The 25,723-nt window shown below is 42.8% G+C and overlaps 1 protein-coding gene across 1 annotated transcript; it reads right to left on the bottom strand.

Moving 5' to 3' along the window:
* Positions 1 to 2,540: 2,540 nt before the first annotated feature.
* Positions 2,541 to 25,465, bottom strand: CTH (cystathionine gamma-lyase). The gene is made up of 12 exons (XM_083621036.1): positions 25,029 to 25,465; positions 20,354 to 20,435; positions 19,673 to 19,768; positions 16,806 to 16,915; positions 15,818 to 15,949; positions 13,234 to 13,291; positions 12,120 to 12,197; positions 10,980 to 11,132; positions 10,072 to 10,193; positions 7,956 to 8,008; positions 5,187 to 5,325; positions 2,541 to 3,730 (listed from the first exon to the last, which is right to left on the bottom strand). Exons 1-12 carry the CDS (start codon positions 25,194 to 25,196, stop codon positions 3,704 to 3,706), a joined length of 1,218 nt encoding a protein of 405 aa, XP_083477162.1. The 5' UTR covers positions 25,197 to 25,465; the 3' UTR covers positions 2,541 to 3,703.
* Positions 25,466 to 25,723: the final 258 nt, after the last annotated feature.

Genomic DNA, 25,723 nt, shown 5'->3' on the forward strand with positions numbered 1-25,723 from the left:
GCCTTATACCGAGTCAGATGGCTGGTCTATCTAGCTCAGTATTGTTTACAGCAACTGGCAGTGACTCTCCCAAGTTTCCAACAGAAGTCTCTCCCAGCCCTACCTGGAGATGCCAGGAATTGAACTTGAGACCTTCTGCATGCAAGGTGGGTGCTCTATCACTGAGGTATGGTGTTTTCCATACTGCCCTGCTAACCTCAATCTGCCTTCAGCCAGCCCCTACTTGCCTGCCTGCCTTCTTAGAAGCAATGAAAAGGGTGGCACTACTTAGCTTTAGGACTGGCCCTTGCAGAACTCAGCAGGAGGGGTGGTGGGGAGGAGGAGGAGGACATGGCTAGACTAAGCTGACTCTGCCAGTCATGGGCTGGGGCTCCACCTCCTGTTGACTTCCCTTCTCTGCCTGACCTATCCCAGCCACCACTGTCTAGGCAGCTCATCTCCAGGGAAGCAAGCCAAAGCAGAAATTAATGACATTGTTTTCTCCCTTATGTTTTTCAATGCTCTTTTTTCCTCAGGGATATGCAAATCTTAGCAGGATTTGATACCATTAAAGAGAAATAGACAAAGAAGAATCTCCCCCCCCCCCAGTCATTTTATCAAGCAGTGTGTGTAATACAGTGGTACCTCGGGTTACAGACGCTTCAGGTTACAGACTCTGCTAACACAGAAATAGTACCTCGGGTTAAGAACTTTGCTTCAGGATGAGAACAGAAATCATGCTCCGGCGGGGCAGCGGCAGTGGGAGGCACGATTAGCTGAAGTGGTACCTCAGGTTAAGAACAGTTTCAGGTTAAGAACGGACCTCCGGAACGAATTAAGTTCTTAACCAGAGGTACCACTGTACTGTAATCACTGGTTTGGTTTATACAACCTCACAATGCTGCTGTAAAGCAGTTTTGTGTTTGGCAAGCCCTCCACAGGAGACGTAATAAAAACTTCCTTTGAAACTTTTGAAAGACTATTGATAAACTTTACTTTTGAAACTTTTGAGACATCTTCTGTTGAAACTTTTGAAAGACTGTTGTGAGACTGTCCTTAGACATTTATTCTGAACACACGGCTTGACGGTCCTCGCTACCACTGTTATATTGTACATATGAACTTTGATTGGCTTTTCCCTAGAATTTGAATGATATCATTATTCTATTATATATTCTCTACTAACGTGTTGTGTTTGTATTGTTGTGACTGGTTCTTATTGCAACAGAGGGGTTTTTTTTGGTTCATTATTGAAGTTTCAGTTTGCTGCGCTTGGGATGTAGAGGCATCGCCCAAATACCCGCATGCCATCTGGCAAAAGATAAGTGGTATTATCCACATCTCCCTTGGATAACCCCACACACACACACACAGAATTTTACTTGTGAAATTATCTTCACTTCTCAGGAATTCCAAAAGGGGGCGCCTGATTTGAGGTGAGTAACATACCTCTCAGTTGTTCCTAGGTGGCTTGCACAGTATCAGATCGGCTTTCTTGCAGTCCAGCCACTCTGTCTACAGGATATTTTTGTGGTTTGACTCTTGCAGTATAAAACTGCAAGGATAGAAAGCATCCATGGGGTGGGGGAACAGATGTGTGCATATGTTCTTAGCTAGGAACTCTTCCACACTGAGAGTATTAAGGATTAGGATGGCTCCAAAATATCATCCCACAGACATCAAATATTGTCCCTACTTATAACACCTAGGCTATGGTATACTATTAAAGACAGCAAAACAGACTAAGGCATGCAAAGGAACCAGTTCCCAGAAAAGCAAGTGTGACTACAGTACAAACCATAGGCTTAGTCGGTGCTTTTTTTCCTATAAAAAAGTGTTTAGGGGTACTCTCATTTTCCTACTCATATCGAAATACTGCCCCTCAGTGAGGCCAAACTTAGATTCACAAAATGTTTAGGGGTATGCATACCCCTGCATACCCCCAGGGGGGGAAAAACACTGGGCTTAGTTAAAGCAAACCCACATGTAAGGTCAGTTGCAAATGAATCTGATGCAGCCACACCCACAGAAAAATATTCTGCCTATACAGTGGTACCTCGGGTTACATACGCTTCAGGTTACATACGCTTCAGGTTACATACGACTCTGCTAACCCAGAAATAGTACCTTGGGTTAAGAACTTTGCTTCAGGATGAGAACAGAAATCGTGCTCTGGCGGCGCGGCAGCAGCGGGAGGCCCCATTAGCTAAAGTGGTGCTTCAGGTTAAGAACAGTTTCAGGTTAAGAACGGACCTCTGGAACAAATTAAGTACTTAACCCGAAGTACCACTGTATAATATTGAGCTTTTAACCAAGCACTCCTCCTATTAGTTTCTTCAGAGAAATTGGCCCAAGCAATAATTAACTTTATAAAACTGATAAAAACAGTGCAAATGATGATGAAATTCGTGTCTTTTGTGGAAAAAAATCTTGAATGTTGTAAAAAAAACAACAACTAGAACCACCAACAACAAAAATGTAACTAAAAGATGGTTATGGAATCATAGGATTGTAGAGTTTGATTAGATCTATATTAACAGAAATTAAAAGCAGAAACCAAAGCAAATTCAATATTTATTTATTTTAGATAAAAACCTATTGCATAGGGTGCCATGCAACTGATTTTTTGCTTCATTTTCCAATATTGCACAGGAGAAAAACAGTGGGAACCAATCTAAAATCCACACTTGGTATATGCAGCAGTCTTTTTTCCAAGTCGGTTATTAACGTTTAAAAACAATAAAATAAATCAGCAGCATGTATAAGTGACAAGAAACAACCAAGTATGCTGGCATAATGGCAATTTTCTATCAAAATAATCAAGTATAACAATATTGACATAGCCATTTCAAGACTTCAGAGCACTTCACAAACATTAGCTAGTTGTGATCCCTACAATAACCCAGTATTGTGGATGGGGGGAAACTGAGGCTGAGAGAGACTGTCTTCCCTAAGGTATCGTTACCAGATTTTTTTTCAATGAATCCGGGGACACTTATTTTTTTTGAAGCTGAGTAGCAACAGGGAGTCAGTAATGGGGATGGTGAGGCAAAAGACCCTGTGCTGGCACACATGCATATTGTATAAAGGTGCAAAGCCCTATTTTTGCACCCTGTGAAACATAAATGCACAGTTTACATCATATGGGGATTTTCAGCGAGGAAAAATGGTGGGCACCATGGCAGCGAGCAGCTCCTGAAGCCAGCCAGAGCCAACTGTGCTACCAGGCTGGCTCTGGGCTGCTGAAGGTGCGGCTGCCATGTTTCCTGGGAACAGATTTGCAAATCCGGGGACAGTCCCCAGGAACCGGGGAGGTCTGGTAACCCTACCCTAAGGCAAGATTCAGACCAGGGACTTCCTGATTTACAGCACCGTCTTTTAGCTATTATGCCACACTAATTTAAATATATATTTAAATATAAATGTGTGTGATTGGGCACAATCTTCCTGAGTGTGGACCACGGTCACCTAGGAACTACTGCTGTCAAAAAATATGGCTTTCTTTTTGTTTTTAAATCAAAGGAACCAGACAATGAGGAGACACTTCTTGGAAAAAAGGGGGTTGTGGAGTCAACAAGTATTCTAGGCTTCCATTCTGGGCATCAAAAACATCAACTTTTTCATTTTCAGCAGGAAATCTAATCCAATCGAAGTTCATGAGCAGCTGATCACCCAGTTCATTTGTATTACAGATGTGCAGGAATTAAATGTGATGTCAAGACTCCTAGTTATAGATTCTGTAATCAGGAATCTGTGGCAAGAGAAAGCAAGAGAAATTTTATCACTATTGTTCTTTAAATGACTCAACTTAATTGCAGACCAGATTCATATTGGAACACACTATGCTACTCATCCAAACTCCCAGCTGCCTTTTTCTGCTATGTTAAAGGGAAAAGAATCTGGCAGAAAAATGAGGAAGTCAGCAGACAAAGGCATCTTGGTCACTTTGCAAAAGACGTGTAGTCGTCAGTAAAAATTCAGCATGCTTTTTGTCAGTCATTTAGCCTAAGGCTAATCTTCAGCGCCATTACCACTCAGGTAATCCCTTTTTGTCAAGTTCTCATGCTTGGTAGGCATGAGTCCTATGGCACCTTCAACAGGTCTAGTAAATATCCCCTCAGAAATCCACAATTGTACTAGAGACGATTTGCTCTTCCTGCTCAGTTCCTTGTTTGCACTGGCTCAGTCTCTCTTACACTGAGGGTGCCCCCTTAAACATGACCAAATTTCATTGACTTCCAGGACTGGACACCCACATTCCTCCTATTCTGAGCAGAACAGAAGTGCAAAAGAGCTCCCCTCTGGAAGTAAGCTCAGTGGTGACTGATGTAGATGCATACCCACACCTCTTTGTGGTTGTGCCTCGTCTGTTGTTCTTTTCAACACATCTGCCATTATATCATGGCCCCCGTGGCAGCCATTTTGGGTTATACCCAAATTCAAAATGGGTCTGCTGGCCTCAGAAGGCTGGTAGCCCCTGGAATAGTGTGCCTGTATGTGTATTTGTGTATTTATGTATTTATGGGGACATGGGTGGCGCTGTGGGTTAAACCACAGAGCCTAGGACTTGCCGATCAGAAGGTCGGCGGTTCGAATCCCCGTGACGGGGTGAGCTCCCATTGCTCGGTCCCTGCTCCTGCCAACCTAGCAGTTAGAAAGCACGTCAAAGTAGATAAATAGGTCCAGCTCCGGCGGGAAGGTAAATGGCGTTTCCGTGCGCTGCTCTGGTTCACCAGAAGCGGATTAGTCATGCTGGCCACATGACTCAGAAGCTGTATGCCAGCTCCCTTGGCCAATAAAGCAAGATGAGCGCCGCAACCGCAGAGTAGGCCACGATGGGACCTAATGGACAGGGGTCCCTTTACTTTACCTTTATGTGTATTTATAGGAGTGTATGGGCTACGTGTGAATATAAATTGGAATGTGCGCATGGCATGGAGGGGGGCAGGGACCTAGCCCCAACATCTCACTAATATGTTCAGCTAGCCTGCTCAGTAATCATGGACCTATATAGTATGTATAGTAAGATATAGTACAGGAGCTTACTGCAAAAACATTTCACTTCTCGCTACTAGCTGTGTTCTATCAAGTTATCTGACAAATGTAACTTGAGGGTTCATCAGAATTACTATTGACTTCTAAAGCAATGGGGGGAGCTAAAAAGCAAAAACATACCCCTACATTTCTCCGTAACTGAAATCACTTACCGCGGCCTTCAAAGCTTGGTCCAGATCTTCTAACAAGTCTTCCGAGTCTTCTAAACCGACAGACATGCGGATTAATGTATCCGAGATCCCAAGGACTTCTCTGTCTGCCTTTGGGACTGAGGCATGAGTCATGATGGCACTAAACAAGAACAGATAGTCTGTCAGACCCTCCAAGTGTCCCTGTTTTCCAGGGATGTACCTGATTTAGAGAAGCCATCATGGTTTCTGATTTGATCCCGGAATGTCCTGCTTTTCCTTAGGGTATATCTATTTTCACTACAGAAATGTTGGAGGGTATGGAAATATCTGACTCCCAAGCAATCCTGAATAAGGAAGGGTGTTTTTTTTTACAGTTTTACTGTGTTTTTATATATGTTGGAAGCTGCCCAGATTGGCTGGGGCAACCCAGTAATGTTGGAGGGTTGGTCTGTCATTCCAGATGCAACAGTTAAAAAGAATTGCACAGAGGCAGCAGAGAAGCAGCTATCAACCCATGGGCAAAATGCCAATGTATTCCCTTTAAGAGACAGATCTCTGATCCTCATCAAGTGAGCGCTAAGATCATGCTAGACTACGGCCTCAAATCCATGTCAAGTGCTCTGGGATAGTGACACCTTCCTGAAGGCTGTGGAACTGCTATGCTTGTAGCAAGCAGTTTTCTAGATGGCAGTCAGGAAACTAGGCAGAGGGCCTTTTCGGTAGTGGTGCCTGCCCTGCGGAACGCCCTCCCATCAAATGTCAAGGAAATAAACAACTATCTGACTTTTAGAAGACACCTGCTTAGGGAAGTTTGTAATGTTTGATGTTTTATTGCTTTTTTATTATTATATTCTGTTGGGAGCCAGCCAGAGTGGCTAGGGAAACCCAGTCAGATGGGCGGGGTATAAATAATAAATTTATTAATTATTATTATTATTATTATTATTATTATTATTATTATTATTGTTATTATTTTGATGGGGTGTTTTCTTGGCAACATTATTGGGGGTGGCGGTAATGATGGTTAGTCAACTGATACCATACACTTGCTTTCAGAAGCAATTTCATCTTTCTGCCATAAAGTTCTTGTTTAGCAAAGCTCAGCTTTTCCCAGAGCTTTTCCCAGAGCTCAGCCCTGGACTGAGGAGAAGTTACATTTGGACAGAATGCAGCAAGAAAGCTTCCAAGGACAACAGTAAACATATTCAATCCTACCGAGACCCTAAAAGTTACTGGTGTGTCTTGTCAGCAGAGAGGTGGAACCTTTGCCGCTCCACTGTGTGGCATCTTATTGGCTTTTGTGGTGGTCTAGAAAGACCCAGAAACAAATGTGGATTTCTCTGATAAATGAGAAGCCCTGCCAAGAGATTCGGACCTAGCTATGTCCAGCTTGCAGTGTTACTTTATCTTTATTTATTTTTTAAATGTACCTTGTTTTCCATCACATCTAGGTCTCACAGGGACTTCCAAAATTAAAATGTACAATTATATCTGCAGTGGCAGCAGAACCTGCAGTGATTCTATCCAATTTGGACAGGCCAATCTTGTTAACCAGAGGGTTCAATATGGCCACAGGATGACATCCAGGAAAAATAGAAGGATCTGGCAACTTCTGTTTCAGTGTATCTGAAGAAGTGTGCATGCACACGAAAGCTCATACCAAGAACTAACTTAGTTGGTCTTTAAGGTGCTACTGGAAGGAAATTTTTTTTGTTTTGTTTTGATCCAGGAAAAAGATTGTGTTCACTACCCTTGTCATTTTTCCTGGCTATAAATCTTCCTAAGAGGCAGAGAAATGCTAGCACCAAACTCCTGTAATTTGAAAGGTGCAGTAATTTAGAAGCGATAAAGTGACGCTTCCAATCTGTACCATGTCTATCGTTAAAATACACACTTTTACAAAGTCATATGCACTTCAGCAGAGTTTCCTGTACCAAGCATGCCCTCCTCTGTACACAGCTTAAAACAGCAGATTGCCAGTTCATTATTTGAGAAAGCATTGATTAGAGTACCGCTGCACGGCATATTATGGAGGAATAAAAACAGTAGAACTGTTCATGCCAAGATGATTTTCTTTAAACATCTAATTGGTTAAGGATCTGGGATAGATATATTATGGGATGAGTAGTGGCAGATGGCTTGAAATTGGATACTAATAAGGACTTTAAAATAGCAAAAGAAATTAAGAAATACTTCTCATGTAATTATCTTGTTTACTGTAGTAAAATACTGCCATCCTCCAAGGTAATAAGAATTCTCACTGGTTTTAGTATTTTCAAAGGACAAATTTGCTAGTGGGATATTTTATAGGTAACAACAACAAAAGTTTAGGGCAAAATTATATGATGGTAGTAAAAAATAAATAAGGTAAAATTAAAATTAGTTATCCACCTGTTGGGAGCGCAAAAAAAGAGAAATGAGACCACTATAGCTTATGTCAGTAATGCTTGGTGGCTAAAAGATACTGGGAGGAATATAATTTATTCACGAATAAATTTTAGGCCTTTAAAATTAAGTTTAACCTAAGTTTAACCTTAACAAAAAGTTTTTGTTTTCAACTACATTGAAGGATCAGCCCTTCAGATAAAGAATTCATAAGTAATATTTATTTACTACATAAAATAAATCCTCCTTCACTGAAAGAAAGGTGGGATAAAGTACAGTATTTGGCCATTGTGGCTAAATTATTATTGTGTTCGTTAGTTTGAATCGTATTAAGTATTAGACAGATTTAAAATAAAATAAGGATATAGTTGATTCCAACAGAGAATTCAGATTAACTTCACTTACGGATGCTCTGCCAGGCTTTCATATCCTCCTAGACTTTCAGCCAGCGTAAAAAGCTAAAAAGAAGAACAATACAGAGCTTTATATTTCAGCATTCATTCACTCAACTTTTCACTTGAAACTCGGTCCCTTTACAAATAAGGGCAGAGTCTGCTGCTGTCAGCTCTCTAGTCAGCTGGGGCTGAGAGGAGCAGAAGCAAACTTGTTCCTGGGAGCGAAGGGGAGCAGCTTCCTAGTGGCCTTCGTCCCCTGGCCAATGGCAGATGCCAGAATGTGCTTTCCTTTCTGCATGACATGGAGATATTTGTGGCAAAATATGGCTTCTCCCGCAAGCCTGTACTAGGGCATGGGAAAGAGACTGTAGCTGCCAAGCCTGCACTGAATTGCTGCCCTATGGAAGGATGGCAAGAAGAGAAGGCAGCACTATATTCAGCAGCCCTGCCCTATTAAATCCTATGGGCTCCTGAGCTCCCAGGATTCCAAAGGGGGTGAGCACAACTCCCTACCTGCTAGTTAACTAATAGTAATTGCATAAGCAGCCTCGGCCAAGCTGGTGACTACAACTCCTATCAGCACCAGAGACCACATTTGTCTCTTTGTGCCATGGCAATCTCAGATACAGGCCAGGAAAAGCTTTTCAGGTTTTCCACCTAGGAGCAAATATAAATAAATCAAAAAATCAGGGGAACAACAGGCATTCTCAGGAGCTTCTGTGAAATTTCCTTTCCCTAGAGACTCTCCAAAAACCTGGGTTTGGGCATTTTCTGGGAGTGATATACGATTCTCCTCTTGCTTGCTTGGTTTATAGCAGCCAGGGATAGAATTAAAGCAATATGGGGGTAAATGACTGTGATAAACATATTACCACCTGCCCCCAGAAGGTGGATTAGGACTTTCCTGTTAGTTGTTTATGGACTGCGTGGCTACCTCCTGGTTTGGGGTGCCCAATCTGCCCTCCTCAGCAAGACCCCAATATTTTTTGTAGAAGCTGCAAAAAGGTATTAATTAGACATAGCGCTGCAGGGTAGTAATTTAAACCTATCTGCCCAGCCCGGTGCCTGATGGGGATACAAACGGCGCGCCCTCCCTGGTCATCAGATTGATCATTTTATGAGCAGGGAGGGGAAAGTTAGCCAGCCCTAGTTTGTGGGATGTTTATATCTTCAGTTGTTGTTGAAGTACAGTAAAGCTCTTGGCTCATTCGTTGTTGTTAATTTAGGTGCCAACTTTTGGTGAAACCAAAGTATGCCTGTTCGCAGCCAGCGGGCACAAGCCAAGATGAACGATACGCCGCTGGCAGAAATTCAGGAGAAATGACTGCACAGCAGTCTTTGCAGCAGCATACTTTTCCAGTGATACATGCGGATGAGGCATTGATTTGACAAGCATCTTCTGAGGACTCAGCACTAATGCCAGGCATTTCAAAACACCAGGCCAGTGTTACATAAGCAAGGGCTCCCCTGCTTCCAGAATTCCAGACAGGAGAGTTGGCTGGCCTTGGGTGGCACTACGTGATATCTTAGGCAAGCAGCAGTTGCCTGAATGAACACATCATTTCTAAAATACTCCTTTTCCTTCCCTGTCATTAGTGCCACTTTGCATAACAAGGTTGGTTATTTACATTTGGGGACAGCCCGTCCTTTAAAGCTTCCAATAATAATAATAATAATAATAATAATAATAATAATAATTTATTATTTATACCCCACCCATCTGGCTGGGCTTCCCCAGCCACTCTGGGCGGCTTCCAAAAAAATATTAAAATACTGTAATACATCAAACATTAAAAGCTTCCCTAAGCAGGGCTGCTTTCAGATGTCTTCTAAAAGTCTGGTAGTTGTTGTTCACTTTGACGTCTGGTGGGAGGGCGTTCCGCAGGGTGGGTGCCATTACCGAGAAGGCCCTCTGCCTGGTTCCCTGTAACTTGGCTTCTCGCAGTGAGGGAACCGCCAGAAGGCCCTCGGTGCTGGACCTCAGTGTCCAGGCAGAATGATGGGGGTGGAGACGCTTTAAGGGAAGAAGCATATTGCGAAGTCTTTTACAGCATCCATATCCTGACAAGGGAGGGGCGGGGAGTGTTCCTCTTTCAAAAGCAATGCAAATCAGGCCTCTTTCTTACCTTTAAGTTTTTGAGAAATGTGGAGGCATTTTCAAGGTTTCCTTTAATGTAAAAGGAGATCATTCCTGGGCAGCCTGTGCACTGGCGTTGCATCAGCTCGTACTGCGGGTGTGACGGCAATCCTGAAATGAATTATGCATTATTTAAAGCATCCGGATTTAGGTTATCGTTGCTTTAAAACACACACAATCTATTAAAATATGAAGTTGCTAGTCCAAGGCATAAAATGTACTTTGATCATTGCTATGGTTCCAAGCGAGTTAAGTTTGAAAATGCTGTTTGTCAAAAATAAAAGAATTGTGGTTACAAAAGTTATATAAACTGCATTATGCAAGTCTCTCTGCAAGGTTCACTTCCATAAGGTGGAGCAAGGACCTGCTGTTACAACCCCTGATCCCATGATGACTACATATTCCAAGGGACAGCTGCCACCCCTTTCAAGTTGTCCACAGAGGTCGTGGGAGCTGCAAGGGACATCAGGGGCTGGGCCAACAGTTCAATATCTCTCCATCTTCTACATGTGTTTAAGCTTTACGAAAGGATAATGCATGAGAAGACTAGGATTTTGAATGGCTTGCCTGGGATGAGTGTGTGTAAAGAAATAAGCCAACTGAACCATGTAAAGATTGTGAATGTGTGGTGAACATATGTGAGAGAGGAAGAAAGTGAGAGCATGGCAGGGAAATTCAAATAACAAACTGTGCCCTAGGCAGATATGGAACAAGTCATTCACAAGCACTTATTGTTTCCACCCTTTATCAGTCATTTGAGTCTTCAGAGTTACTGGGCTGGAAGAGTCCACTTAGTCATGCAGATTCTTTTGCTTCTCTCCTCGCTCCAATTACAGCCAGCGGCACTTTTTTTGCAAGAGCTTATATCCCCTGCCAGGTTCCGCAAAGCCAACTTACCAGGGAAGAGGACTTTCTCAACTCTTGGATCTGACTCAAGGTATTTGGCAACCGTCAGCGCATTGTGGAAATGTTGTTTCATGCGGATTTGCAATGTCTTTAAACCCCGGTTGCAAAGGTAGCAGTCAAAAGGTGATGGAACTGCTCCAAGAGCTGGAAAAGGGAAAAAAGAAACACAGAGATAACCCTCTTTGCTAATGGCTTTATTGATGAATAGGCTTTTCAGCCCCATTGGGGAAAAGTATAAGGAGGAACTCAGCAAGACAATACTGCTGGCTCATCAAAGTATAGACATATGTTCAGAACAGAAGCCCAAACCCCAGCAGAGTTTTAATCAAAAAGTTAAAATATAGCATTCAGGTGGCATTGCAGCTATTCAGGCTTCTGAGTTTTAAAACAGGAACCTCAAATTCAGGATCTGAGACATAGCCTAGCAAAATGATGTGGTTTTTAATTTAGGTCTTTGAATCCTCTCCAGGCAAAGAAGGAAACAATGATATTATATTTTTTATCACATTGCTTTTCCAAGGCCCTTGAGGTAATGTATGCATCCTTACAGCAACTCTGAGAAAGGTTAAATTGAGAGGTATCCAGTGAGCTTTAAGATTTTGTGAGATTTTGATCTAGATTTCCAGGGCCCAAATTAAACAATCTATCCACTACATTGAGTGATATATAACTACAGGCCCTCCATTTAACAGGAAGCATGAACCTTCAGGCTTGGGCAGGCCTGATAGATAATGGACTAGACAGCAGCACCACTTGTACCTCAGGCCAAAACTGTTCCAGCTCAAGCTGTAGATTTTAGTCAGAGGCCTCAAGTGAGCAAACACACCAGCTCAGTCTTAATTCATGTATGGCCACTGAAGGCCTTAGTAAGGCCTGAAACATGACTTCAGCACTGCAGTTTCAAATTTCCCATGAGAGCCAACTGGTTTATGGTGTCAGAATGAATCTCTTTGCTCCCAAGGAAAGTGGGGTGGTAAAAAAGGCTGCACAAAATCTTTTTTTGTGGGAGGCTTTTTGACAATAAGTCAGATAAACGTGCATAAAGCAAATGACTACCGCAGAAACGCAGTTCTGAATTTAAGTAAGCAGGTATCAGAAAACTACATTCATCACATCTTTCTGTGTACTCACAATATTGTAAAAATCTGAGCTTCTCATGGAGTTTATCGTCATTGACAGAAACCAGTCCCATTACAACATCACTGTGACCTGAAGAAACAAGGAGGCAGAAGAAAAATGGCAAATTAGCCCTCTTTAAGTAGAGAAGTCAGACATAAAATTGTAGCTGTTTCCTCTGCTTTCATTCTACGTGCTTCCTGTGTAATTAATTATACCCAATTTATAGCCTTCATGTCAACATAGATCTATGCCCACTAGGCATTTAACCACATGGTTAGAAACTACAGCACCTTTTAAATGATAAAAAACCATAAAGCAAACACAAAAAAAGAAACTAAAAAACAACAGCCCACTCAAATGAAAATGGCCTAAGCTTTAAAAATGCTTACATTAGCAGTTCGTTCTTAAAAGTGAGGAAATGCCTTTTTCTGAAACCTAAATGGCAGTAGTGAGGGTTCCAGGCAGCCTTATCTTGAGAGGGCATTTCTGTTGCAAAGCATGACACCCTATTTCTTCTTAATAGTACCATCTGCCTTGAGTGGCTTATTTTGAAGCCAAAAACTGATTATCCCTGTGCTGCCTTTGCAACCTTGATGGTGAGTACTTTGGTAAGAGCCTTGCACCAGATAGGACCCTAATGCTCACTAGCAAAGCCTCTCAGCACCTCAAAACGATTCCTTTCAGACCTATACAGTGCAATTTTTAGTTGGACACAATGAGTTTTTCAAACATTTGAGGAAGATTTTCTACCCCAGGGCAAGAATGAAAATGCAGAAAGACTTCAAACGAAAGAGCTCCTTGTTCAGCAAGTATATATTCAATACAATATTGCCTTGTGGAGTTGTTGTTAAACTAACATCAAACAAAGTCCTCGGAAGGGAAACCAGTCTAGACAATAACCATTGTGTACATCTACTGTGTTTGGAAGATGGGCAGATGCATTATGGGCACCACTATAAATCAACCTTCCCACCCCCCCCTCAAAGTGGCATGAAGAAAACAACTTGAAAGTAGAAAGAAACAATAGAATGCATTTTATGTCTGGTAGCCTTGACTGTTTGTAATGTTGGATTGGTAAATAGCAATACAACATGGAAGTTTTCTGCAACAACACTCAGGCACTTACCATTCATGTACTTGGTTGCCGAGTACATACAGATGTCTGCTCCTAAAGATAAAGGACGCTGAAACAACAAAATAAACACATGAATTCAGAATTAAAAAGTACTGCTTTTTTATCTGTAAACAGAAGCTGTAGGAATTTTACACTGCATATCCCTGTTCATTGGGAACTACATAACTGGATATGGGTTTCTTAAGCAAGATGACTAATGCTAAAGTATCTTCTTGCGAGTATTCTTTCTCTCTTTGCCCTAAATTCTCATAGGGAATGAATGTGGAACAACTGGTTTTAGCTAACCATTAGGGTCTGACCTAAATAAATAAATAAATAATAATAATAATAATAATAATAATAATAATAATAATAATAATAAATTGCATTCCTCCCCAAGAAATACTGTAACTGTCATAGCATCTCTTCTTTTCTATCCTCTGCTTCTGGCACACTGGAAATTGGACAATTGGATAATGTTTCCCTCTAATATATCAGCTAATCTATTTGGAATGTTTGGTCATGGAGGATTAGTAAAGGAGAATGGGGCTAGATTATAGACCCACGTCATCATCAGGCTTCTAATTCCATAGAATAAAGGCCTTCAATTTTACCACCCTTGTATTTTCCCCAAGCACTGTCTCAGTGTAGCTTTATTATTATTAACCATGACAGCTCTTCCTGTTTTCAAATAGGTTACTAAATTACAGACTCTGCGCCTTCATAGTTAAACCCTGTATTTTCTTTCTTCCCGGTGCAATCCTGGGCATGCTTACTCAGAAGTAAGTGCCATTGCCTCTAATGCAGCTCAAGGGGCCCTTCCAGCCCTGAGGCCCTCAACCAACCTGGAAGCAGGCCTAAAAATACAAATAGGTTTTCAACGGCTATCAGGAATTTGGAGCATCTTGTGTGTGATCGGGTTCACTAACTTAGGTAAGGGAAGGAAGACAGATGGTTGGTACCTTTAAAGAAATATGGTGCATGTATTGGCATGAATTGGAATTAAAAGTACACAATCACATGCAACCATATGCAACTGTTAAAAAACCCAGTAGGACCATAACTGTTAAGTTAATGAATCAAAGAGATGTTTGCTTAATTTTTTTCTTAAATTGATAATGTTTTCTCCCTCTTACTCTATCATACCAGTTTCTCCTTTCTTGTGGATAATTTTGTGTTATTGGTGGCTTTACATTAGTGGTGCTAAAATATATGGTTAGATGGCTAGGTCAATATCTAGGTTATTGTTGTTTTATTTATCTTTTGGTCGTGGTTGCTGGACTTCATGCACAAGGTATAAATTAAATTTTAAAAGGAACATGTTAGTCCAATACTTGTTGAACTAGGAACGCTTTGCAACTTCTCAAAACCAGTAACAGAAACACTGCATGAACTTGGCGTAATGTACTAGCAATGACCTTTCTGTTGCTTTTGAAGCTAGTGAGCTGAAACATTTTCTCTTTGTGCTGTGAAGTCCTTGCAGTGTGTACAGCAGCAGTCTCCAGCATTTCACTAGGCGGCTGGCCCACTATGTTGAATATTCCACACCACAGGTCTAGTTGTTGACACAGCAACTCTGGGGTCCATTGAATTGCTAAAGCCATTACTTATTAATACCTGCCATATAACACTACAGAGTTACCAATGCAATGCAGCTCCTCTCAGTATAGCAACAGAAGAAATGTTAGCTAGGCTGGTAACTGGACACCTTCACTTCCTCAATAGATTCTTATATACAACAACAGGGGGAGGGAGATCTGATACAGATGGGAGACAAGAACTCCAGCACATGGCTAATTTGAAGATAACTTCAAGGGCTGCTAGTGTGGTGTTGTGGTTAGAGTTCTTAACTAGGACCTGGAAAACCAGGTTTAAAGTCCCCACTTAGCTACTAAGTGCACTCAGGGCTAACCACAGTCTCTTACTAAGCTAATTCACGGGGTTGTTGTGAACCATGTAAGCCTAACTGGAGCCCCTTGAAGGTTAGCTATATATCTGTATTAATAGATAAAATATAAAATTGGTTTATCGCTTTGAAAGGAGTATTCGTCTACTAATAACAGGAAAAAATGTTATTCCGTTAAAGAAACGAAAGATCAGTGGATCATCAATAAAAAGCCAATACTCCACATAAAATTACGGAATTTCCACCCCACCATCCACACATCTTCTTACCAGATCAGTGACAAGGGAATGGAAGGGCTGCAATCCAAAATACATTTGCTTGGGTGTAAATCTCACTGAACACAGTGGGGCTTATGTCTGAGTAAACATGCACAGAACTATGCTGCAGCTTGCTCTAGAAAACAAGAAACATATCCCTCTATCTACCAGATTAACTTTGTGTCCCCTGTTGAGCAGGTTTACGTGCCAGAAAATGTGGTCTCATGCCGTTTCATGTTATGTGGAAGAGCCATTAAGTGCCTACACACCCTGGAAAAGTCAACCACATACCCAAAATTCAGCACCATAGCCAGTCACTTTAACACAGAAGAGTTCATCACTGCTAGTTCCCTCCTGTGACACCATTTTTGAGAAGGAAAAAATTACTATATGCATGAAGCACTTCTGGGACAGCACTGGGTAATCAACTTACCTGGAAATATGCAGACATGAAAGTATTGTCTACTGCAAGAATAACGCCTTTATGCTTATGGACAATGTCAGCGCAACCTTGAATATCAACAACTTTCAGCGTTGGATTTGTAGGAGTTTCAATCCAGACAAGCTGTTTATTTTGAGAAGACAGACGGTAAAAGTTATGAAATGATACACAAGTGTATATTATTTTGTTGATATCACCAATAACTTGTCTTTCTCTTCTATGTTTCAAGGAAACACTGAACGGAAAGGCTATCACATATGTTAGAATCTGAGCTTGTCTTTTGCTTACACACCCATGCGTGTGTGCGCACCCACCCACCCCGCCACTGAACAGATTTTTCTGTTGTTGTGGCACATTCACTATTCCATATTGATTAATCGCAATTGGCTCCATGGAAATAACTGCCAGACTTTAAATCCTGGGCATCAAACCTGCTTTTCAATTTCACCTGCAGCCATTTGGATGTGAGCTGTACTAGCCTCAAGTGTCTGGAACCAACCCAGAAAACTCCCTGGGTTGTATCCAATGACCATCTTGTTGTTGCCAGAATTGAGGATCCAATCATGCATGTTTTGTTCATCAAACGAATTCCAATGGCAATCACCCAAGCTGTCATGAGGGGATAGACAAGATCCAAGTGATCCTGCTCCAATTCCTATCATACCCAATAATGTTTTCAAAAAATAATCTTCATATTACTTACACCATTCCTGCTTACATTGGCAAATGCCCACCAGGCGCTTGCCAGAGATCAGGAGTGACAGCTACATGATATACTGTTGTGTTTGCCTCTTAAAGCAAAGAAGAGTTTGCTCCAAGACTGTCAGTATATAAGTGATCTGTAGTATTATCACTTTAATATTTCCCTCTCCTACACATCTGCAGTCACTCCCAGGCTCTTGTAAACCGAGGAGGCTTGATATAATAAAGTCATCCCAGGCATGTTGCAAACACTGTTTTATGAGCATTCCTCTGTTACCTTGGTCTCTGGTGTAATTGCAGCCTTGAGGTTTTCCAGTTTGGTGCAGTCAACAAAAATAGTTTTCAGGCCCATCTCTGATGCTATGCTCCGGAAATACCTATTGGTACCTAGGATGTGAAAAGACCCCACATTTAATTAATTAGAGGTGAAAGCAATGGAAACCAGAACAAAGAAAGGACCAACACAAGGTAGGACATTTAATGACAGCTGTGTCCAGAGTAGCATCGACAGCAAGCCCCACTGGTTTCCAGGGGTCTCACTTCCAAGGTAAGCAGATTTGCAGCCCTATCCTAAATATTTTTGTTATTAATATGTCTGCAGCCTGCCTTCTGGTCTCAAAATAGATGTGTAAATAGCGTTTTCTGTTCTAAGGTGGCCTCTTCATCAAATAAATCTTGCTAGGATCAATTCCTTGGTGAAGCGCTTAGGGTCGCAACCCACACCTCTTCTTTTCTGAAAGTTCAGCAAACATTACAAACATCAAGCCACACTGGTCTAAACAAAGAATGTCGGCTTCTCTACTTTGCCTGCCTTCTAGATTTCATTAAGTATTCCTAGAAAGAATGTTTGTTTCCCAAGCTAACAAATTTGCTTAACAGATAATTTGGAAGTGGTAGAGGTTACATAAATCCCCCTTCCTGTTATCACGCTAGACTTCAATCCTACCCTATTTGACTTCTAATTGCTCCTAGGAATAAAACTGGCACAATCACAGATATCAAATGACAGAAGGAAACATTTGGCTGATGGTGTTGATCTAGCCATGCCCTCTTCCGCTTTTGTGGAAAACATGTTTCTCTGCTCGTACTGCTATGTGAGAGGCCCAGTCACAAGGAGAATCATTCCTAGATTACCCCTCGCTTTTAGTTATGGTAAATGGATACCTGTTTTGCTTACCCCTAAAGCTATCTTTGGCTGTCCTCCCAGAAAGTTGATGCACCAGTAGCTGCACAGTCAACAGCACAGAGATTCTGGGTAAGGAATTTCCACCTTTCACCCAGTGAAATCATACAGTAAACGTCTGCAACTCCTATTTATTGCCTACGAGGTATTTGTTTTTTAAAGAGTATGTGTCTTGTAAGTACCATCTTCGTACTCGGAAATAAATAGGGCTATTTTATCCAGCCCACAGCTTTATGGGCTTTTCACGGGAGGTGGTTCAAAGTTGATTTAAGTAGCTTTGAAAGGGAAGGGAGGTTTAAAAGTCCACCCGACAGCTCCCGGAGTCTTTTACTGATAAAAGTTGGCAGATATTTTCATAGGTTGAGCCTTTTTATCAGGGTAATTTGATCATTAGAGCTCCTACTCATGCAGCAGAGACTCAGTTGAGACTTGACCCGGGGCCATCTTCCTCGCCCCCCCCCCCAGTTAGTCCAAGAGTATGTGTTAAAGTTCAGCAGAGGAAAACCTCGTGACAACCACTGAGCCTAGGGCTTGCCGAGCAGAAGGTCAGTGGTTCAAATCCCCGTGACGGGGTGAGCTCCTGTTACTCCTGCCCACCTAGCAGTTTGAAAGCCCGTCAAAGTGCAAGTAGATAAATAGGCACCGCTCCGGCGGGAAGGTAAACGGTGTTTCCGTGCGCTGCTCTGGTTCGCCAGAAGCAGCTTTAGTCATGCTGGCCACATGACCCGGAAGCTGTCTGCAGACAAACGCCAGCTCCCTCGGCCTATAGAGCGAGATGAGCACCGCAACCCCAGAGTTGTCCGCAACTGGCCCTAATGGTCAGGGGTCCCTTTACCTTTACCTTAGCCACATTAAAGCATTATTCACATTATCCTAACACACATCAGTGACACCACTTTATTTCAAAGGGAAAACACTGTCATAGGTGAAAATCAGTAATTATCAGTGGTTTATAACTCATAATGCAAATAATGGTAGGCAACTCGCTAGAGCTGATCCAATTCCTGGACACACCTACATGGGACAACATCTAGAGAGTGTAATGTAGCCCACTGTGTCCAGGACAACTGGGGTTGAGAACTCTGCGTCAGGTGGAAGTCAAGGAACCTGGTATTGGGAGCTGAAGGAAGAGAGACAGATTCAGGGTTGTATGCTACAATAGCATCTAAAGTCAGTCAAACCCAACTTGGTGGCTTCTAGATATTTTGGACTCCAGTTCCCATCAGCCCCAGCCAGCACTGGCAATGGTCAGGGATGATGGGAACTGCAGTCCAAAAACATATGAAGGGTACTAGTTTGGGAAAGGATGGTGCAAGCCATACTTTGCAAAATGGACAAGGTAGAAAATAAAATCCAATAGGGCATAGGTTTGAATTTTTAAGAAGTGTTTTTTAAAAAGCAAAAAGCTTCTTAGCAAGTTCAGATCAACTAATGATGAACCAACGTATTGCATGAAAGAACACCAATCTAAAGATTTTGGAAAACTAAAGAAAGAGCACAAAAATCTATTAATTTCAAGGGCAGGATAGGTGCATCAAATCCATGTGTAACAGAGGACTAGTTAGTGCTATTATTATGCCCAGGAATAAAACTATTATTATGCCCAGGAATAAAACTATTATTATGCCCAGGAAACAGTAGCAAGGCTTATGATGGGCCCATAATGGAAGTTTTATTTGGCATGTGACTGAGGGCCAAATCACAAATGTGTGAACACCAGTTAGTGCCTCACTGCCGGATGTGTCAACTGGCTCTGTCTAAGAAGTATTAATTAAGATAATAAGTCACACCTGTGGTGTCTGACCTGTTATAACTGCTGACTTTCAAGCCATCCTCAGTGCTGAAGTGAAAGACCTAAGTGTGCAGGCTCAGGTTAATGATCTTTGAAACGCTTCTGGATTACAACCCTGAGATTACATCTAGGACTGTTAAGACCTGCCATATGCAAGTACAGCACTCACCCCCATAGACATCGTCTGTGCAAACAACAGTATCTCCTGCCTTCAGCAAGTGTGCAATGTTCACCGTAGCTGCTAACCCAGACGCATAGGATAAACCTAACGGGAAAAGGAAATAAACAAATAACATCTGACAAGTGAACAAATGAATTCTTCAATATATTTCAGCTTTGTGGCAGGTGTGTGTCTCTGAACACTTAACTCGCTTTCAAAGGAGAGCTTACTGTGAATACCTTAATATGTGTGTGTGTGTGTGTGTGTGCGCGCGCACACACTACGTAGGATTAGATATGGGGCTTTGACACAATAGGTAACAACAATTTTATCTAGAACCATTAAAGTTACCCATAATTCCAAGAATCTAGAAAAAAAACACTACATTATGGAGATGATTGTGGACATTTATGTTATGAGCTGTGTCAAACTCCAAGCATTCGCCTGAAAATGTGGATTAGGAAATGCCTTAACAACGTGGCCAAAAGTAATTTATCCAGGTTTGATGAAATAGATAAAATACAAAGATATAGCTGCATTGTTGCATAGCATGATACCAGAATCAGAGCTAACCAAAAACCAATAGCTTCCCTTTTTGTCTCTTTTCCAAGACACTACTGTTGCACCTTATGTGTACTGTTAGCCAAAGACAATCATCATTTTTTTGTAATGAAAATATTGACAGCTTACAATACTTGGCACCGTCCAGTGCTGCCACAGCCTTTTCCATGCAATCGCGGGTTGGATTTCCACAGCGGCTATATTCAAAGCCCTATGAAAGAGAACAAAAATAAAATAAAATACGGTAAATATACATCAATAGTTGATGAAATTATTAGAGATCAAATTATTTATAATGTGCACCGGCAGTTTGGCCAAACAAATACTGAATCTCCTACTGAGGATGAAATTAGGAATTCTGTTTCCAATTAAAAAAAAAAAAATTCAAAAGAGAAAGGAAGCGGCCTCTTAGATTTCTTTGTTGTAAAATCCTGGAAATGTTTCTATATATTTCCTTCCATTTGCCTTTATTACCATCCTCCTTGAAAAAAAACATGTTATATGAAACTCAAATCATGAAAACAGATTAAATCTTGCAATCTAATGTTTCAACACAGTCAAGTCACAAGTCCCAGGGCTCCTGCACCTTTAACAGTTCTAAACAACAACTAAAGGTACAGAAGCCCCCAACCCTTCTTTGCAGCTAGGCTTCCTATGGCAGCCACTTGAGTTTTCTCCTGAAAGAAATTTCCATACTGTTGGCAGACAGCTGGGATGAAAGCAAAATCAAACAATCATTTGGCTCAAAGACAGGTTGTGGAAGCAGCATGTGACAGTCTGACAATTTATAAGACCTGCATTTCCCATGGCAAGGCTCATTTGAAATGTTTGCTCTTCGGAACATTAGCAGAGCTAATGGAGGATTTATTTCAAAAAGCACACATTCCTAGTACAATTCACTTGCAGGTATAAAATGGGGGGGGGGGCGGAGGGACCAGAGAAAGGAGAAGGATGAGGATACAGGAGGAAGAGGATGCAGAAAACACACCTTGATGCAAAAACAAGGCCCAAGGCTGCATCTCCTGTGTTTTGTAAGGCACCTTGCATGCCCTGCAATTAATGCTATAATAACTGTAGCCTTGGACTTTGCATTGCACAAAAGTCCAAGGTTTGATTTCCAGCATAGGCTGGGAACGGTCTCCGTCTGAAATCCCAGAGAGCTTGCCAGTCAGGGTAGGCAAAACTGAGCTAGACAGACTGACCCAGTAGAAGGCAGCTTTCCGTGTTCCTAGAGTGGACAGGAGGTCTTGGAATGGGGAACTGAAACAAGACCTAGACTGCAAGTCAGAGTTATGTGACTGGTAGGGGGGATAATCCAGATATATGGAGCTCAGGGCTAAGACGGGAGTAAGGGGAAGCTTTCTAAATGCGGCAGAAGTGAAACTGCTAGGGAAGCAGTTTGTCTTCCAGGTTATCACACAAGCCAAGCAGATCCATTCTCTTCGGAGCAAGGATGAGGAACTCCAGATGTTGTTGGGATTCCAGCTTCCATTACCTCCAGCTGATAATGGGATATGTAGACTAACATCTGGAGAACTTTAGCATAGGAGCAGGAGCGGAACCAATGACCTCCTTTTCTGTCCACTAATCATAAAACTAAAATAGCTTATGAATTTCATACGAATTTGTTTCCTTGGCAGGGTCATGAAATGCAGGTAAGTGAGAACTGCAAGAGCAGACCAAAACCACAGGCAACTGAATCATCTTCAGAGTTTTCCACCACAGCCAGCTTCCTGCATTGCCCCAATTGATTGTTAAAAGGACTGTTCTTAGACAGAGGTAAGACTGTATTATAGTTACAGTGCCTTCTTGCCTTAGCATTGATTACTTGAAAGTCTGAATATATGGGAAAATGACAAATTAGGAATCCAAGCTGGCCAGCCTTGGAGTGGGGGAGAAAACAATGCTTTCTAGTGAAACAAATTATTCCGAACAGAACGCCATGTACATATTTTCCGCCTGTGGTTTTGTACTTTAACTCTTCCTGCCTGGCTAAACTCTTGTACATCAACTAGTAAAGTATTAAGTATCTTACTGAATATACAGAAGAATACCTGTTTTTGCTACAATGGACTAAGAGTTCTGTAGCATATTAAAGACTATGCTAAAATAAACCACTTAGTCTTTTAAGATGTCATGAGACTCTTCGTTGGTTTTATGAAATGTGGCGTTTCATTGCTTTTAAAACACACACGTTTTTTTCAACCCAAGATACATAATGAGTAATGCAATACTCTGGAAAGCTGCCGGCTTGCTTATGCAATTTCCATATCGTCTTGTGTCATGCAGAGGACAGGGTAGCAAGGCGAGTTTGTTCGGCCCTGCCCACAAGAATCTGCAGAGTTAAAAATGAGTCAGCTTTTCCTTGCAACCCAACTAGGATGATAATCCAGAAATTCAACATGGATTGAATGTGTTGGGCAAAACTAAATCAGGGATCTGCTTTTAAAACATTTTCAAATAGCATGCCAAATTTGCCATACCTAGAAGAACAAAATGGGCTTGAAAGAAAGCAAATAAAACCCTAAAGGGCAAAAAAAGAAAGAAAGAGGAAATCAGTATGTACTTTATACACAGAAATGTCATTTGGTGACTGAAATAGTACAGATGCAACACATTTCCTATCTAGAGTTCCATTGCTTGCACACGCGCACCCCCCTCCACATGAGCACCTTGCTCTTCCATAATCATATAAAGCCAAAATATATCTGAGGTTCCACATGACACTTAATAATATACTACCCATTTGAATTCTAGCATGTCTGTCTATGTGACAAAGGCAAAAACAGACAGTGCATTATTTTGCCAGCAATTTCAAGTTGTTTTTAAAAAGGTTAAACATTTGCTCACTTGTACTTGGAGGAGTCAAATTAAGAAAAAAGGTGTTGAAAAGTAATGGAGGAAGGAACCATCCAACAGGGCGAGATTAAGATTCTGTCCATCAACCATGGTGGGGAAATGGAAAAGAAGGGGGTGAATCCAGTCCTATTCAGTTCACTGCTACCTCTTCTGAATAGTTAAATTACAGAATTTCGACCTTTATGAGACAGGTGTGGGACAGGTAATTTAGACAAGTGGAATAGCACAGGTCACTTCTCCTGCCAGTTGTGTCAACAATACTATTTGTACCCAGTGGCGTAGCGTGGGTTGTCAGCACCCGGGGCAAGGCAAGTAATTTGCGCCCCCTAACCCGTGGATTTGCGCCCCCTAACCCATGGATTTGCGCCCTCTAACCCATGGATTTGCCCTAACCCCAGATGTTGCGCCCGGTGCGGCCGGCCCCCCCTGCACCCCCCACGCTACGCCACTGTTTGTACCAGTCCATGTTTGGACATGCATTGCTACAGAATGGGGTTTTTTTAAAAGATAGAATAGGGAAAACACTAGAATGCAAAGATGCTATCTAGATTCTCTATAATAACGAAGTGAACAAACACTATCAATTCCATAGGTGTACAAGCCACCTTAGGTTGGCTTTCTGGGATAGCAAGACATAGGCCAACTTCTGAAGACTTTGGCTTGGATCCTGAGCTGGCCTTTAGTTAATGAAAGAGCTCCTTCCAAGCATAGAAACAATTAACTGATGGAAGGGAATCAAAGTTAGGTCTGTTAATTTCACACTGAAATGCACACGTCTCTTGCGTTTCAAACTAGCAGCAGAGTGTGCCTGGTTAGGACTGGGGTTAACCTCACCCCCGATATTACCGTCCCAATTAAAATCTCTCCCTCTTGAACCGCTCTTTGCCCTGGAAGGGAAGCTGCCACTGGTGCCAACCATGCAACAAAGCACAACAGCTTTGAAGGAAGGTGGAGGAGAGCAATTTTCACTGGGGCTGTGGTACAAAGTCCTCCCCACAAGCCAAAGTCCTTATCATGATCACACACCTGCAGTTGCTCTGCGGAAAAACAAGAGACAGGATTGTCTTGTTTGGCCCTCAAAATGCAAAGCGGTAAGGCAAAATGATCAAAAAGGAGGCGATGTCATCCTCTTGCCTCATAAATAGGCAACAGGTGCTTCTGCTGGACTTTCACAATTCAGTAAGGATTATCATAATGAAATGTACAATTTAGCCAATACAGGTTAGCCTTTTTGATGTAGGAATCAGTAACAGACATATACTGAAAATCTTCATAAACTGCAAGCTAGGATCTCGAGATATATCTATAGAAATATCGATATATAAAGTGTGTGTGTGTGTGTGGTTTTGATAATTAGAACACAGAGAGAGGCTGCAATCATGTACACAGTTACTAGAGAGTAAGTGCCACTGAACTCACAGGATTTACCTCTGTGCAGACCTCTTTCTACCACTTGCCATAAAACCTTAGGATCGCAGCCTCTGCCTACAATCCTAACCTCACTTACCCTGTTGTAGTCTGTGGAGTTAACTCCTGAGGAAACATAGCTTGGGCTGCAGCCTTGGTTAGGCGCATTGAGGGAGAAGGAAAGGAGTTATGGGTAAGCTGAAGAGCCGTCTGAGCAGAACAGACAGGTGTGTGGCTTGGGGCAGACAGAAAGAGTCGATTGACTAGATGGGGAGGGGGGCGCTGTTTTCTGAGAGCCCCAAACAGCTCAGTCGGTAGACGCATGGGACTCTTGGCCTCAAGGTCCTGGGTTCGAGCCCCACGTGGCGCAAAAAGATTCCTGCATCGCAGGGGGTTGGAATAGATGAGCCTAGAGGTCCCTTCCAATTCTACGATTCTGTGAAGACAGAGAAGGACCCCCTCCCTCCAAGTCCTGCCCTTTCCCCCCCCCCCCCATGCCCGGCTCTGAAGCCTTGCTTGCCCCATCCGCCTCACTCACGCTGTGCTTCCCCGGCGCCTGCTGCTTGAAGGTGGTGGCGAGGGAGATGGGGGGCACCACGGCCAGCGACTTCCATTGTTCGGGCTCTTGCCCCGCGTGGATGGCCTGCGTGGCGAAGTGCCTGAAGGGCGGCAGGAAACCGGCGTGCCTCTGCTTCGCGTTCTCCATTTCGGCGGCAAGCGATCCTTCCTTCCTGGGTGTCGGAGGAGCGGCGGCGCTGGGATCTTGGCTCCGCGGGGTGAGCTGGGGTCGCTGCTGCGGATGCCGCTGGCTCGAGCACGTCCGACGGCGAGGGCGAGGAGCGCTGGTGCAATCTCGGGTCAGATTTGCCTTTTCTCTCCTGCGCGGCTCGCCGGCTTCCCTGTGGCTGGCAGGGGCAGCTGCCTTAAGGCGGGCGAAGCTCCACCCCGGCGAGCCGCCCGGCCAGTGAGTCGCCTCGCCTGGCGGTGGGTGGAGATGGGGCAGCCCTATCCCGCCACGCGCTGGCCCGGCCGGGGCCCCTCATTGGCGCGCGATGGAGGCGCGTCGCGCCGCGACCGGGGTGGACTCGGGGTCGGGGAGCGGAGAGAGCGGCGTGGGGCCGTCGGCTGGGGCCTGGGGCGAAGGTGCACTGCCTGCCATCGGCAGCGAGCCAAGCAGCTTCGACGAAAGATAAGACAGCCCGTCCTCCCTGCAGCACACCCGCACTTGAATAA

This window comes from Podarcis filfolensis (genome assembly GCF_964270895.1).
Source record: "Podarcis filfolensis genome assembly, chromosome: 6".
Classification (NCBI taxonomy): domain Eukaryota; kingdom Metazoa; phylum Chordata; class Lepidosauria; order Squamata; family Lacertidae; genus Podarcis; species Podarcis filfolensis.